Source organism: Typha latifolia, chromosome 2 (assembly GCF_019914945.1).
Source record: "Typha latifolia isolate L0001 chromosome 2, TyphaL0001v2, whole genome shotgun sequence".
Classification (NCBI taxonomy): domain Eukaryota; kingdom Viridiplantae; phylum Streptophyta; class Magnoliopsida; order Poales; family Typhaceae; genus Typha; species Typha latifolia.
In genome coordinates, this window is record NC_133087.1 from 8,454,835 (window position 1) to 8,469,104 (window position 14,270).

At 38.7% G+C, this 14,270-nt stretch overlaps 1 protein-coding gene across 8 annotated transcripts in view; it reads right to left on the reverse strand.

The window, feature by feature from the left end:
* The window catches only part of LOC140782091 (uncharacterized), a 57,180-nt gene that overhangs the window by 23,466 nt on the left and 19,444 nt on the right, over positions 1–14,270 (reverse strand). For 7 of the 8 annotated variants that reach the window (XR_012107785.1, XR_012107786.1, XR_012107784.1 and 4 more), the window contains 4 exons: positions 9,195–9,338; positions 7,883–7,965; positions 1,917–2,055; positions 1,689–1,772 (listed from right to left, as the gene is read on the reverse strand). Coding sequence is in view for 5 of the 8 variants with exons in the window: in XM_073128465.1 (XP_072984566.1) it covers positions 1,689–1,772; positions 1,917–2,055; positions 7,883–7,965; positions 9,195–9,338 (450 nt within the window). In the remaining 3 variants the exon portion in view is untranslated. The remainder of the gene's footprint in view (positions 1–1,688; positions 1,773–1,916; positions 2,056–7,882; positions 7,966–9,194; positions 9,339–14,270) is intronic. The other variant, XM_073128467.1, reaches the window with a different exon arrangement.

The following is a 14,270-nucleotide window of genomic DNA, read 5'->3' on the forward strand; positions in this document are numbered from 1 at the left end:
AAAGAATGACAGTTCAGCTGGAAAGCGCAGACACACCAAAAATAGTGCTGTGGCCAACTGGCCACATGTATCGGACAGACACAAATTAGATACGGCATTAACACGTTGGACATGCTAAAAGTATCCCAACATTTGCAAACCTAATTTATGAGTCAAATTGGTAAGATTGCAAGACCTTAACAAGGAATTAAGGATAATAACAAATTATTAGAGTTGTCATCGCTTAAATGAATAGCTTAAAATTCTTAACTTTTCAAGTTAAGATTCAAAAGGCTCTTCTAAGTAGAATTTCAGTTCTGAACATCTGATCTTTGACCACAATGTGTCTCCGTAAAAAAATATTTACTGTTCTGGTCCATACACTAAAATTATTCCTAAATGGTATCTATTTTGGCCAGCTCAACTGCCATGTCATAAATCTCCCAAAATACTGCCTTACTGTTCAGCAATTTATATAGAAGACAAATGCTGACAGTAATTGAAAGAGATTAAAGCAATCATTGCTGATATTAGTGATTAAAGTAATCAATGATGATATTAGAAAATCATCATATAAATAAAATTCTTCTACAAGACATGATTAGAAAAACAAAATTCTGCATAGAAAACTTCAAGTCTTTAACCTAGCAGACCCTAATTCTTCTTGAAGTATTCTTCTTCTATTCCTTAACTTGGAAGAACCACCAAAGAGATTAGAAATAATTACTTACGACAATTCAACCTTTAGCCACCCAATTTGTCATACATGAGAAGAGGTTGCTCAATAAAATTATGGCTTATTACTAGCATCTGATTCAAAATCTCAAATCAACTGAATTTAGACTCAAACTGAATCCAACCAGAATCAGACGTAGAACTGAACTTAAGACATCAGATCTAGACTAATCTAACTTGACTGAACTTAAGACATCAGATCTAGACTAATCTAACTTGACTCAATAGTCATCTCTTGACACCTAATTAAGAATCTATAAAAAGATTAAGTAATAATTGCCTAATTCCAGCATCATGGTGCCTCCAGCAATAAAATGCCCATCTTGCCACCTTTCACAATGAACTACGAGCCTAAACCAAATTTCTGGTGTTCCTGAATGAATGATTAAGGTTCAGGGAGAGTTGCAACTGATATACACCTATCTGTGTTCACAAAATTGAAGGTAGTCAAAAAGAGCATCTCTTTAGAGTAGCTCCGAAAAAGGATTTTTCCAGTATGGTCATAGTGCCATGAAAGGTTGTCAGAGGTGGTGGGGTGGATGCAGAAGCACTATACATATGAAAGGCAGGTGAAGTGCTGTGGAGGTAAGGGAGGATTATAATCTTTCATTCGAAGAAGTCAGAACTATCTTCTTGTACAGTATAATTAATCAGAGTGATCAGAACTAACAAAAGTTGACCATTTTGTAAATTATTGAACCAGAATAAATTTACCAAATAATGAATCCATAAAGAAGAGTTGTCAAGAAAATGGTCCAGATAAATAAACCTCCGATTAGATCTATGTGGATGAGTCATTCTTGGTTCTGGCAAAGAATAGCAATGTTCCTACTGAGTAATAGGCGTTTATAGACTAATAATTCAAGACTTACATGCAATTCCTTAGTGATACTGAAGTAAAAGTAGCAACTACGAGAATAATCTAAGATTTGCAAAATTGAAATAAGTTATAAGTGATTCTTTGGGTATCTGACCTTAAGTTCATCTATACGACCAAAAGCTGCACGGCATTCTGCTAGAAATGTTAAACAGCGTTCTCTTTCAGATCCAAAATCAACCTAAAAATTGAACATCTTCTCAATCAGTCGTCAAAAATTAGAGGCACATTGACTCGACTATTACAATAAAATGATCGAGGAAACTAGATAGAGAACAAGTGCTGCTTCATTCTGGATGATCATCAAACCGAGCAGCTTACTTACCTTGAATAGTAAACCAGATATTATATCTGCCTTCTCTTTATAGTCATACTTCATGCTTGAAGAATCAATGCTATCATGGAGGATTTGACATCTTTCAAAAAGAAAACGTATAGTTGTGGGATCACATATGCGATCATTCCTACAGAATATTAAAAGGCAATAAGTAAAGTCATATGCAGTGAAATATAGGATATATCATGAATCTCAGATAAACCATTTTCATTTTTGGTTCCAGAATATTAGATAGGTTTTCTTCACACTTTTATCGAATTATTTCTTGAATTTTGTTTCCAGAAGAAAAGGATGAACGTAACATAACATACATAATTGGCAACATGATTACATGGCAAAACTGGGTCAAATGCACCTCGTGCGGGATAAAAATAACAGCAAATATCATGTGAGAAAAGACAAAGAAGATTGTCTATAGCAAATCATAATGTCACTGCTTCCAAGTCGGATGTGTGTCACCAGGCATATCTCACTTGACAAGTTGGCAGAACAAGATAGGGATGAGTACAATAGGGTCTCTTGTTGTTATTCCCATATCAAGTGTTATACAAGCTAGCTGTCGGTGATACGCATGGTGTATACTGTAGGTTCCACCTGGCACCCATTAACTAAGTCTTGAATTTCACGAGATGTAATTTAACTAATGCACAGACAACACTACTCATATGGGACCTATCTTTCCTTTCAAATTATGTCGTCCTCCCTCTCCTATAACCACATCGTATAATCAGGAAACTATTTCCGCAGCTTATGCATTCTCTCTCCTTTCTCCTTTAAACACCTTCTCTCTATCCCTATTTCTATCTCTCTCTTAATCTCATGGATTTGCCCCCTCTCGTCTCCCCATATTTTACAAAGGGACCTCTTCACCTAACACTTAGGTTTGGTCAAGAACTGGCACAAGAAGAGTGGATTGTCATCAGGCGTCAACAACCGCCCATGTAGAAAAATTTGATGAAAGCCAACTAGGGAAGCTTGCCAGGAAAAGGAACCAAGTTGAGTTAACTGATATAAGTGACCTCTTTGCACCATAGTTCCCACTTTCGGCCGATCCCAATCCTGGCTGGAACCAACTAGTTGGCTGGTTTCAGCTAGGGTATCGACCGTTTCGGACGGGATCAGCTGTATTGACCGCTCCCACCCGAAACTGGCGGGAACGGGTGGGATCCAACCCAGACCCCACCCCTCCACCTGCCTCTCTTTCTCTCTTTTCTCTCTTTCTCTCTTTTCTCTCTTTCTCACTTCTTCCACCGGCAACCTCGACCTTCGACGACATTCTCCAATGAAGATCCAACAACCTAAACATCCGATGACCTCGAATGAGTTTTTAATTATTTTTTTCTCAGCTTTTAATTCCTCTCGTTCCCCTCTCTCCTTCCTGCAACGAGAAGATCCGACGATCTCTACTGTTGCTACTACGGTAAAACAGCAGCACTAGTTACTGAGAGACTGAGAGAGAGAGGGAAAAGAAGTAAAAAAAAAGTAGGAACCTTGTCTATATGAGTAATTCTTTAGTAAGTTTTGAATTTTGAGAGGGAGGGGAGAGAAACTTGATATTCATCAAAATTTTGAATTTTAAGTTAATACATTTTTTAAGTTTTTAGGCTTTATATATGAGTAATTTTTATTTTCTTATTTTTCTATCATTTTTTTCTAAATTTTAGAAAAAAATTTACATTTTTAAATAATATTTAGAATTTTACATAATTAAAAAATAGTCTGATCCAATACAAACGGCCGATACGTATCATTTTTCTGGACAGCCAATATTAATCCCGATCCCTATATTGAGAACCCTTGCTTTGTATAGCTCTTTTAACTTAGTAAAAACAATTGGGAATAAGAAGCATATCTCTCGGTTATCTTAATTTTGCATAATATGCTTCCTCTTTAGATCCCAATTATACAAATTCAGGTAAGGAGTTTTGTTCTTACATCTATTCTTTAGTGGAGTACTTGCTTATTCTTTATAAGTTGTTCCTTATGGAGATATTAGGTCCTTGCCATATAGAAGATAAACTATCATTTGCACATGAAAAAACCACCGTCTCATACTCTCCTACACCATTTTGGTATGTTTGAACAGTCCAGTCATTCTTGTTTATATTGGTCAAACTTTTCACTCCTATAAACATGCTGATTTGTAGGTAACACCTATAAATTTGATTCATTAATCCAATATATTAGTATAGTTCAGAACTTAGCCTTTGTTTATAGAATAATTAACATGCTAGATAGACCCAAACAGTTCATTTATGTTTCTGAACAATTCTTTGACCAGCAAGAAATCCTTTGCTAGAAATGCTGATTATACGATTCTGGCTTCACCGATGTCATCTCGAGCATCAATACACCTTAGGGGTATCTTTTCTTATTGTTTTAGGGTTTGATTCAGAGAAAAATAAGATTTCTATATGTTGCGTTTGAATGCGGGTGGGTGCGTTCGAACGTGTTTGTGAACGCTTGTAGGCGTTCACAAATACAAAGAATGCATTTGGTGTGTTCGACCTCGTTCGAACGCAGTCAAGGAAAATCCACTATTTTTAGGGTTAGTAATTGTCATTTTTGAATTATTTGGTTAGCCTCTTAAAGTGTGGATGACAACCAAAAGATGGATATGAAATGAATTGAGTTTTTGTCCTAATCTTCTTTTTCTCCTTTTCTCTCGTTCCCTCATCCCTCAGCTCCATCGCCGCCTCCCTCGACCGGCCACTCACCCTAGTCCCTTAGGGCGGCGGCCCACTCCTTCCCCTTTCTTCAAATCTCCCTATCCTCGCCCTAACCCTTTCCATTATCCATAATCCTTCCACCACCACCTTACTCACCGGTGCCACCCAATTACCGCCGGCCTACCACCTCCATAATCCACCTAGGAACCCGTGCCTCTATCTACGGATCTAAAGAACGGACTCCCTGATGTTTGCCCACTTATCTAAAGATATCTCAGGATCCTGCCGTCCAATTCTATTGAAATTAGATTCGTTGGAAAGCTCCTTTCCAGGGCGACTTATCAAAATTTCATGTTGATCTGACGGCTATATCTTCAGGAATCCTCTTCTAAAGTTCCGTGCAATATCCTTTCCAGATCTGAAAACGGGATAGATCAAACCTTAATCTAAGGGAAGATCGTATTAGCTGAGAGACCTATGCTAAGCCTTACAGAATTTTGGAAATTAAATCAATCTGCTCACAATTAGATGCAGGATTTCCTTTAGCGTGTCACTTTTATGCAAATACTCTCCTATAAGATTTGATACTTTAATATACCTTGACTGTTAAGACCATAAAAAGAGGTCATGTTCACCTTGTCAACCCCCTTGGAAGAGTTAAGAAGATGATACTCAGGTAACATGTCATCTTTCTCTTGAACCTTGTTATGTTAGTAGTCCTATAATACCTTAGAAGCAATGAGTATATCAAGTAAAGAATTTACAACCAAATTTGGTTTGGTTTTGGGCCTTAGGCCCAACCCATTTATTATGTGTTGCGGGTTGTGATTTAACTTATAGGCTAATTTGGGTTTCAATTGGGCCCAAATTAAATTAGTTCAAACCTTGGAAGTTTCATTTACTGTGAATTTAAAATATAATAAAGGGGTAGTTTTTCCTCGCACCTGGATTAGTGATGCCAACTCACAGGTCAGTGGATTTACTTAGTTTTACAAAAATATGTAATGAGTACCTAGCAGAACCTAGATTATGAATAGGTATGACTTTGATAACAATCTCAAGGTAGATTGAAAATCTCTATATAGTGCCTCAAATATACCTCGAAGTCCAGGAAACAAAATATTCAGGATCATTATGGTGATTCATTTGGGCAACTCTAGTAGAGTTAGGAAACAATCCCAAACAAGATCACTCTTCCTCTCCCCTCCACCCCATCAAAACCTTTACTCCCCACCTTCTCCTCTATCTCTCCCGGTGCCAACAAAGCCCATGCCTGGAGCAACACTAGATTAATCCGAGCCATCGAAACCACCCTTGGGTTGGCCCCTAATCCCCCTATCCCCCAACCCTTGTGTTAATAAATTTGTTTTTTAATTAGGAAATGATAGTAGGAATCCTAGATTTTCTAGTGCACCTTCACCGAAGGAATCAATTGGCCGATGACTTCAAGTCTACCTCCAACAGGTTCGGAAAGCTCTGCCTTTGTGTCCTCTTGTTCTCTTGTCATGGGTACCGAATTTGAGTGCCCATAGGGTGCGGGTGCATCGGAGGCTACACCATGTTGCCTCCCATGGTCGGTTGCTTGGCCCATGCTAGACCATTGTCGGCAATGGTGGACTTGCTCCCTTGCCTTGATCGATTCCCCTTTTCGAGTAGAAGAGGGCCATGCTTGGCTTGGTGGGCTTCAGGCTCTTTTAAACAAAATGAGAACCTCCATGGCCGTCGGCCAAGGAGTACTCCCCTCTCACCATCGGCCACCCTGATCGATGGGTAGTTGCACTTGTGAATGCCTACTCCTTCCACTGAAAGTGTCGTTATAGCCTTCTAACCTTCTTCATCTTGGATTGTTGTGAGTTATTTCTCTCTAGCCCCCCACCCGCCGACGAGCTCAAACCATCCTTTTTCCCATTCTCTCTCTTTCTAGCCAACCAGCCACTCTCCGGTGATGAATGTCGGTCGCCATACATCCCACCCCCAGCCTCGGGGGCTTAGCAACCCCTCCAACATTCCTTCCTTCGAAAGGAAACGACAAAGAAGAGTGGGGATTAGAGCTATCAAAAAAGCTTGCAGGCTCGTGAGGCTCGCGGGCTCAGCTTGTTAAGAGTCCAACTCAAGCTCTAAATGAGCCGAGCTGAGCTAACATATTTGGCTCAAAAGAATTATCGAGCCGAGCCGAGCCAGCATTGGCTCGCCCAGGCTCAGCTCAATTAGGTTCATATAATATATATAAAATATTTAGATCCAATTATGATTTGTATAAGTTCAAAAAAAAAAACCCCAAGCCTTAAGTCCCCAACATTCATCTCCCCAAACTCATCGGCCAGACCATCCCCAAACCCTCTCCACCGAAAACCAAAACCCATCTTCAGTATTCACCAATCACCACTACTCACCACCAAAATCTGAACCTATCTCCATCTTCACCATCAAAATCCATCTCCACCGCTCAAGCTCGGCTTGTTTACACTATCTCCATCTTCACCACTGAACCCATCTCCACCGCTCAAGGTCAGTTGGTTTACACCGAGCGTCCTCAACAGAGATGCACCGAGCATCCTCACTGAGCGTCCTCATTGGAGTCGCGCCCATCCTCACCGAGCCTAGAGCGATACTAGGGCTAGGGTTACAGTTTCACAGGAGTCTTTGCAGGGCTACGACAAAAGCGAGCAAGCATGACCTGTGTGGTTGAGGATGGAGACTCGCCGTGTTAATGTTGGTGGTGTGAGAGTTTTGCTCTAGTCGGTGATAGAGACCTACGAAGACTCCTCCAGTGCAAACTCTCTCCACCACTAGCGAGAGCTTCTTCTGACGATGCCGAGGCCCTCTCCCTCCTCTGCCATCTCATCAATGGCAGGCCCTAAATCCACCCTAGTGAGTCAAGCTGTTGAGCCGAACTCAAGCCTTATTGAGTTAGAGATGAGTCGAGCTGAGCTTAGCTTCTCTAGCTTGAATCGAGCTCAAGCTAAGCTGAGCTTTTCCACCTCTTCTATCTATGTTATCTTCTACTTTTTGCACATATACATAAAATATAGGTTGCCAGTTGCCATTAGAATACAAAATTTCTTTTTATTTAATTTATTTAAGTATCCTATCTTTTGAGGATTTGTCATATCTTCGTATCTATATCGTGTCATTTTAGTATCTCATATCCAAATCCGTGCTTCATATGTATACTACATAATTACATATACAACTAGTCAATAGTGAGTAGTAACAGTAATACAGTATGTTTAGAAGTTAGAATAGAAATTTCTGAAACTAAAATAAGCACATTGCAGTAGGTACCTTGTCGCCTTAATAAGTATGTGCGCACTAATTACAATGCGTGAAGTTCCATACAAAAGATCAAGGATCTCTACAAAATGACCCTACAAAAGAAGGAAAGTTCAAGTTTAAGCCTCCAAGTCCTCATTCTACTTGTCATATGTCATGTACAGATCAGAAAAATACAAGATTATTCGAGAGCGTCTCAAGCTTGAGCAGAGTAATACCTAAATATTATTTGTGTATTGGTAACTTACTACTACACATTTTTGACTTTTTTCCTCGAAAGGATGTGTAAAAGTTCAATAGAAAATTATTGATATTCATTGACTTTCTTCAAATATACGGAACTGATGTTTTCAGATTATAAAGCATGACGAAAGTATATAGTTTATAGTCATAAACCAAGAATATATGGTTTCATTAAGGCAATTCTTTTTTAAAAGCTACAAAATATATTTGAACAAATAAGTTGTTATTTAAGCTTCATAAGAACTTTTGCATAAATTTGTTAAACCAACTCTTGTTCTCTCTTTCCTTGTTATTCTTTTCTTTGTCGAACGTACTTTGCTGAAAATCTTGTCCTCCTAGAGTACTAAAATTGAAATCACAAATTGGCCAAATGTCATTCTGCTGAAACAGATCTGGATCCTTGAGGGCAAGAGTTTGTTGTTCTCTTCTTGAGTATTGAGTATGGTACTAGAGAAGCATTATGAATGTAGAAAGACCTATAACAAGACTTGAAATAACCAAGCAATATATGGTGTCAAAAGATTACAAAGAACGTGGCTATTTGAGATATGTAGAAGATTCACCAGCAGTATAAACTATAAAGTCTCTTTATTGACTTTGCTTTGTACTAGTCCTGTTGAGTTTATCTTTATAATTCTGTTAAGAATTTAGGTGCCTGAGTGATTTCTCATATTATGATTGTGGAAAATTCTGATGGCCACTGGGGAAAGAAAGCCCCACACCCTCTCGAGAAAGAGGGGTGGGCGAAGGGGTGTGTAATGCGTGGGAATCTACCGAACAGTTCGGGCCAAATCTCAAAAAATCTCAAAAGTTCTGTTTGATGAGCCTTTGTAGTACTAGGTAGTCGGTCAGGTCACTGACCAAGACTTATCCCAGTTCCCTAGCAACTGAATGCTTTATCTGCAGCCATCAGATACTTGTAATCTTGATTCATCACACTTGATTTCATAATATAGATAAAAAGAGTGCAACTCAGGATTGCTTATAATACATATCCATTAGTATCACAAGATATTACAAGAAAAAAGAGGAATAATTATATTCAACAAAAATAATAATCTCAGCTGAAGCTGAAGCTTACCATTGCAAAAGCATTTTGCAAGTCATTGAAGTAATCAACAAGCCTAAGAAGAATGGACTGCAAACATTCAAGGTCAATTTCATCTATTCCTTTGACTTGTGCCCGCTCTAAGATGCCATTTAACATAGTAGATAGACAATCGTCCTGAAAACAAGTATTTCATTATAGATTAAAACCAAAAGACAAATATATTTGGCAACAATTCAATATCTAAACATTTTCCCAAAAACAAACAATTAAATATCTACAAATTCAATAAATTGATACACCTTGCTAGAGTCTTTTCTTATTGCATTAGTTGTTTATTTTCAGAAAAATAAACTTTTTGTAGGTCGTGTTCGAACGAAGAAGGAAGCGAATTCGAACACCTTTGCGAACGCATGCATCAATTTGCAAAAACAGAGAACACAAAATATGTGTTCGAATGCAGTCGGGCGCGTTTAAACGCACGCGTGCGAACGCCTGCATCAGTTCGCATTCACAGAGAACATTTTTTGAGCGTTCGAACACGGTCAACCCTATTCAAACATGATCGGCAAGAGTCCACTAGTATTAAGGTTAATAATTGTTATTTTGGCTTGTTCGCTAGCCTCTATAAAGGTGTGGATAGCAACAAAAATCATTATGATGAATGAATATTAGTTTCTATCTTCCTCTATCCTCTCTCTAGTCTCTCTACCGTAATCTCTCTCATTCCTCTTTACCAACCAGCCACCTCTATCATTGGCAAGGTCTCATCTATCTTCTAATCTCCCTCGTCTGTCGAATCCTCCTTCCTCCTTGGGATCTCAGCCCACTTCTCCCCTTCGTCCTTATCCCTTAAACTACATCAATCATCCATCCTCATCTCCATTATCATCCATAATCTTAGCATCACCTCCACCCTTCACCACCCTTCACCACCACTATCACCCCCACTCTAGCATATTTTCGTCCCAGTTGCAGTCCGAATCTGCGAAGGGAGTAAATATCAAAAACGTAGATCAGGAAGTTACGGATCGACTACCCTTCGTTTCGTAATTTTCTAACTACGGGAGAATATCTGGTGAATATTTTCTCTCGATTGCGTGGACTTCTTGCAATCAATCTAGATATTGAAGAGGACGTTCCGTCCTTATCACAAATCCATCAAGCTATGGTGAGAATATCAAAGCATGACAGAAAAGTAGAAAATAGATAACAGGAGATAATAAGACAGTGAGATAAATACGGTAAAACTGAACAATTTTATCAACTAGAGAAAATGAAAAGTTTCACAATTATTAAAAGATCAATAATTTTTAAAAAAATTATTAAAAGATCAATAATATATTATTGAAATTGTAGATAGCAACAACAGAACATGAAAATTAAAACTAAGAATAAGAGATGTAATAACTCACAAAGATGAGAATTATTATCCGAACTAAAGGATACAATTATACAAGAGTTATCTATGTTTTGGATGTTTCCTGCATTATGTCTAAGAACTGTTATTAGAATGTCATTTCCATGATCAAATACAATCAAAGATAATTACCTTTTTGTCGACCTTATCCTTAATGTCCATGACTTGCATATGCACAAACATGCATTAGAAAGTTCTAAACGTCTTCTCTATTTTTCCTGCAGTAGTTGTCATTAATGAAGATCCAAGTGGAACTCAAGTTTGTGGGAATTGGTTTGGTTGAATTTAACTAAAATAGTTTCATTAGCTCCTAAAGTCAAGTGTTCTTTTTAGTAAATAAATTTCTTAAAATCTAGCAAGGAGATTCATGGTCTAAATTCTAGTTTTAATCTTCAACTCAATTACACCTAGACCCCTCTAAACAATAGTCCACAGGGTCTTAGATTTACATTTTCTTTCTTTATGGGATATAATGGACACTAGGTTATAATTTACGAGTCTAGGTGTAACTTAGCCTTAATCTTTTGTATGAAAATATATTAAATTAAGCAGCAATTCTTAAATTGCACGGGAGCTAACTTTGATACGATTCGGACTTCACCGATGTCGTCTCGAGCATGGGTATACTTTAGGGGTGTCTTTGTTTCTTATTTTAATGTTTAATTCTTAAAAAAAATAAATTTTCGTATGTCGTGTTCGAACACGGTTGTGAACGTCTACATCACGTTCACACATCCAGAGAGTGTGAATTGTGCATTCGAACGCCGCGTTCGAATGCACCTGCGAACGCCTGCATCGCGTTCGCAAATCCAGAGAAGTGAAAAATATGTGCGTTCGAACGTGCTGCGAACGCTTGCATCGCATTCGCAAATCCAGAGAGTGTGAAATGTGTGCGTTCGAACGTGATCGGGCACGTTCGAATGCGGTCGACGAAAATGCACTATTTAGGATTATTTCTGAATTGTTTGGTTAGCCTCTAAAGGTGTGGATGGCAACCATAGAGTCATTATTAATAAATTGAGTATTTTGCCTTGTCTCCTTCGTCTTCTTCTCTCCCGTTCTCTCGATCCCCAGCGACGCTGCTTCTAACCTCCCTCGACCGGCCAATCACCCTAGTCCCTTAGGGGTGGCCAACTTCTCCCCCTTTTTCCAATCTATCCACACTTGCCCTAACCCTTTCATCACCCATAACCTTTCCACCACCACTTATTCACCGGTGCTACCCCATTAACGCCGGTCCACCACCATCCACTATCATCTTGGAATGTAACGTTACAACGTGCTACCAAGTGACTCTGGCGGGATTAGGAAAAAGATTCCTGAATTTTTGTCTCGATGACTCTAAACTTACTCAATAGCTAGTGGAAAAGTCGATAGAGCACTACAGAGTACCTACTGTGACCCTAGACGGATCGACTATCTAAAAACCGGGCGCCACCCCGATAGTGACTAAGTAGTGCAATGTGGCCATGGGTCAGAGTACCCATTAATGAGACAATATAACCATTTATTAATTTTGACGGGTTTTCGTGATGGTACACTTTTGACTGAAATCGACTCATTTTATATTGATTTATTCAAATTGAGTTATTATGAATGATTTATAATTCGATTTTCATAATAGTACACTTTCAGTAGAGATTGATTTGTTTTATATTGATTTATTTAAATTTAGATATTATGAATGATTTACTATATGTATCACATATTGATATTTGTCATTAGACATATTATTAATAGAGTATACTTGCTGGGAGTCTTGACGACTTATTATTTTGCAGAAATTTAAAAAGCCGTTTAGTGAGGACTCTGAAGACTGAGTACCATTTTCATTATGTCAATTTATTTTAGAATTTGATTACTATTTGGGCTTTCGTGTTTTCTTTGGATTTTATCCTAGATATTCGCGGCAATCATGTTCCCGTATCGAGGCGTGACACTCATCTTGCTGACCTGGCATGCCCCAATGTGCCAAACACCTATAAGTGCACTTCTCAATAGGTATTATACATATTTTAAGTTCTAATATATGTATTAATACCTACATTACTCTTTTATTCATTAATAATGTTTTAAAAGAACTATTTGCTAAAACATATAGCAATTGCCATAGCGAAATATGATTCCACAGATAATTTAGGGAAGAACAATATTATCAAATAATTTATAATTATGCTAAAATTTAGCTTAAAACTGTAAAATTTGGATTCAAATTAACTCATATGAAGCTACTTTAACATGGTCCTACACCAATCTTGACCTAATATAAATAACTTTGACATATTAATTCAATAATTTTTTTGATTTGGGGCAACATTGAGGAAAATTATATTTTCCATTTGAACGAGAGGCTCGCCAAGCAAAAGGACCACGTTTTAGGCAAAGAGCATATGTTGCGGCATCCCACTAGCGATCCAAGGCAGCCAATTCAAACTCGATGTTTACTCGTTGGCACTTTGAGGAGCAAACTTTGGACACACGACGACTATTATGAATTCTGAATGATGTCGTTCAATCTCACCAACGCGTCGACTATCTTCCAAGGCCATTCATAGCAGGAGAATTTAGAGCATTTGAGGAGGTGCTGAAAATTCTACGCAGCATCCACTTTAAGTTGAAGTGGTCCAAATGCTTTTAGGCTGAACGGAAGGTGGAACCACCTATTCTATGGTTCGTTTTAGATTTTGGAGTGCATCGAACCAAGTGGCATACCGCTTAGACTTGCCAGTTTCGTCTAAGGTCCACCCAGTCTTCCACGTGTCACTTCTGAAGGCCTGACTTGGACCATGGTATTAGTCAGTTCAATCATACCTGAACCACTCAAGAGCGGTACAGTGGAGCCGATTCGGGTGCTGGCCAAGCGTAGGGCACGTCTCAACAGACGACTTGAGGCACAAATCTTGGTGGAATGGCTTAGCAGATCAGCTGACCAAGCTACTTGGAAGTACGAGTCTAAGATACTTGAACATTTTCCCCGACTTGAGACCTTAAGGACAAGGTTACGGAAAGCATGGTGGAATGATGTAGACAGACAATTTGACTCACTTCGATTGACTAAACTCACTTTGCACTTTAATTATTGCTTTTAGCTCTTTAATTTCTGGTTGCTTTGCGATAGCCAAGAGTCTCTTTTGGCTTAGCCAAGAGACTCTCCTTGGGTTAGCCTAAGAGCTTCCTCTTTATTGCTTGCATCTCTTAGGATTTTGCTCTCCTTATTGCTTGTATTCAACCCAAAATCAGTCCATCTTTATTTAATGCTTTGTATCCCACCCACGAGTTAGTTAGTGGAAGAGTCAAGGAGAGTTTGGATAGCCACCTACATATAGCTGTGGAGAGCACCCGTTTGAGGCAGCAAAAAAAATAGAACACTGAGCTTGAGATCCTTATCTCTAATCCTATCTCCTCTCCCACTTGACTCGTCCCTCCTAGGCCACCTATCTTGGCTGCCGAACCCCCCTTTGTCTAGCCGCACAACCCTTGTCCCCAAAGGCCGGCCTCCTCTTCCCTTTCCTTGATTTCTTGGTTATTGACTTCATCCTTACTCTCCACCAGAATTTGGCCCATATCAATTATCAAACCTCCATCTCATAAGACAAGCCTTTTTCGACCCTTCGCCACTCTTTGGTTAATATCTCAAGATCTAACCATCAAACTTTACGTTCTTGTATTCATTGGAAAGCTTTCTTCGA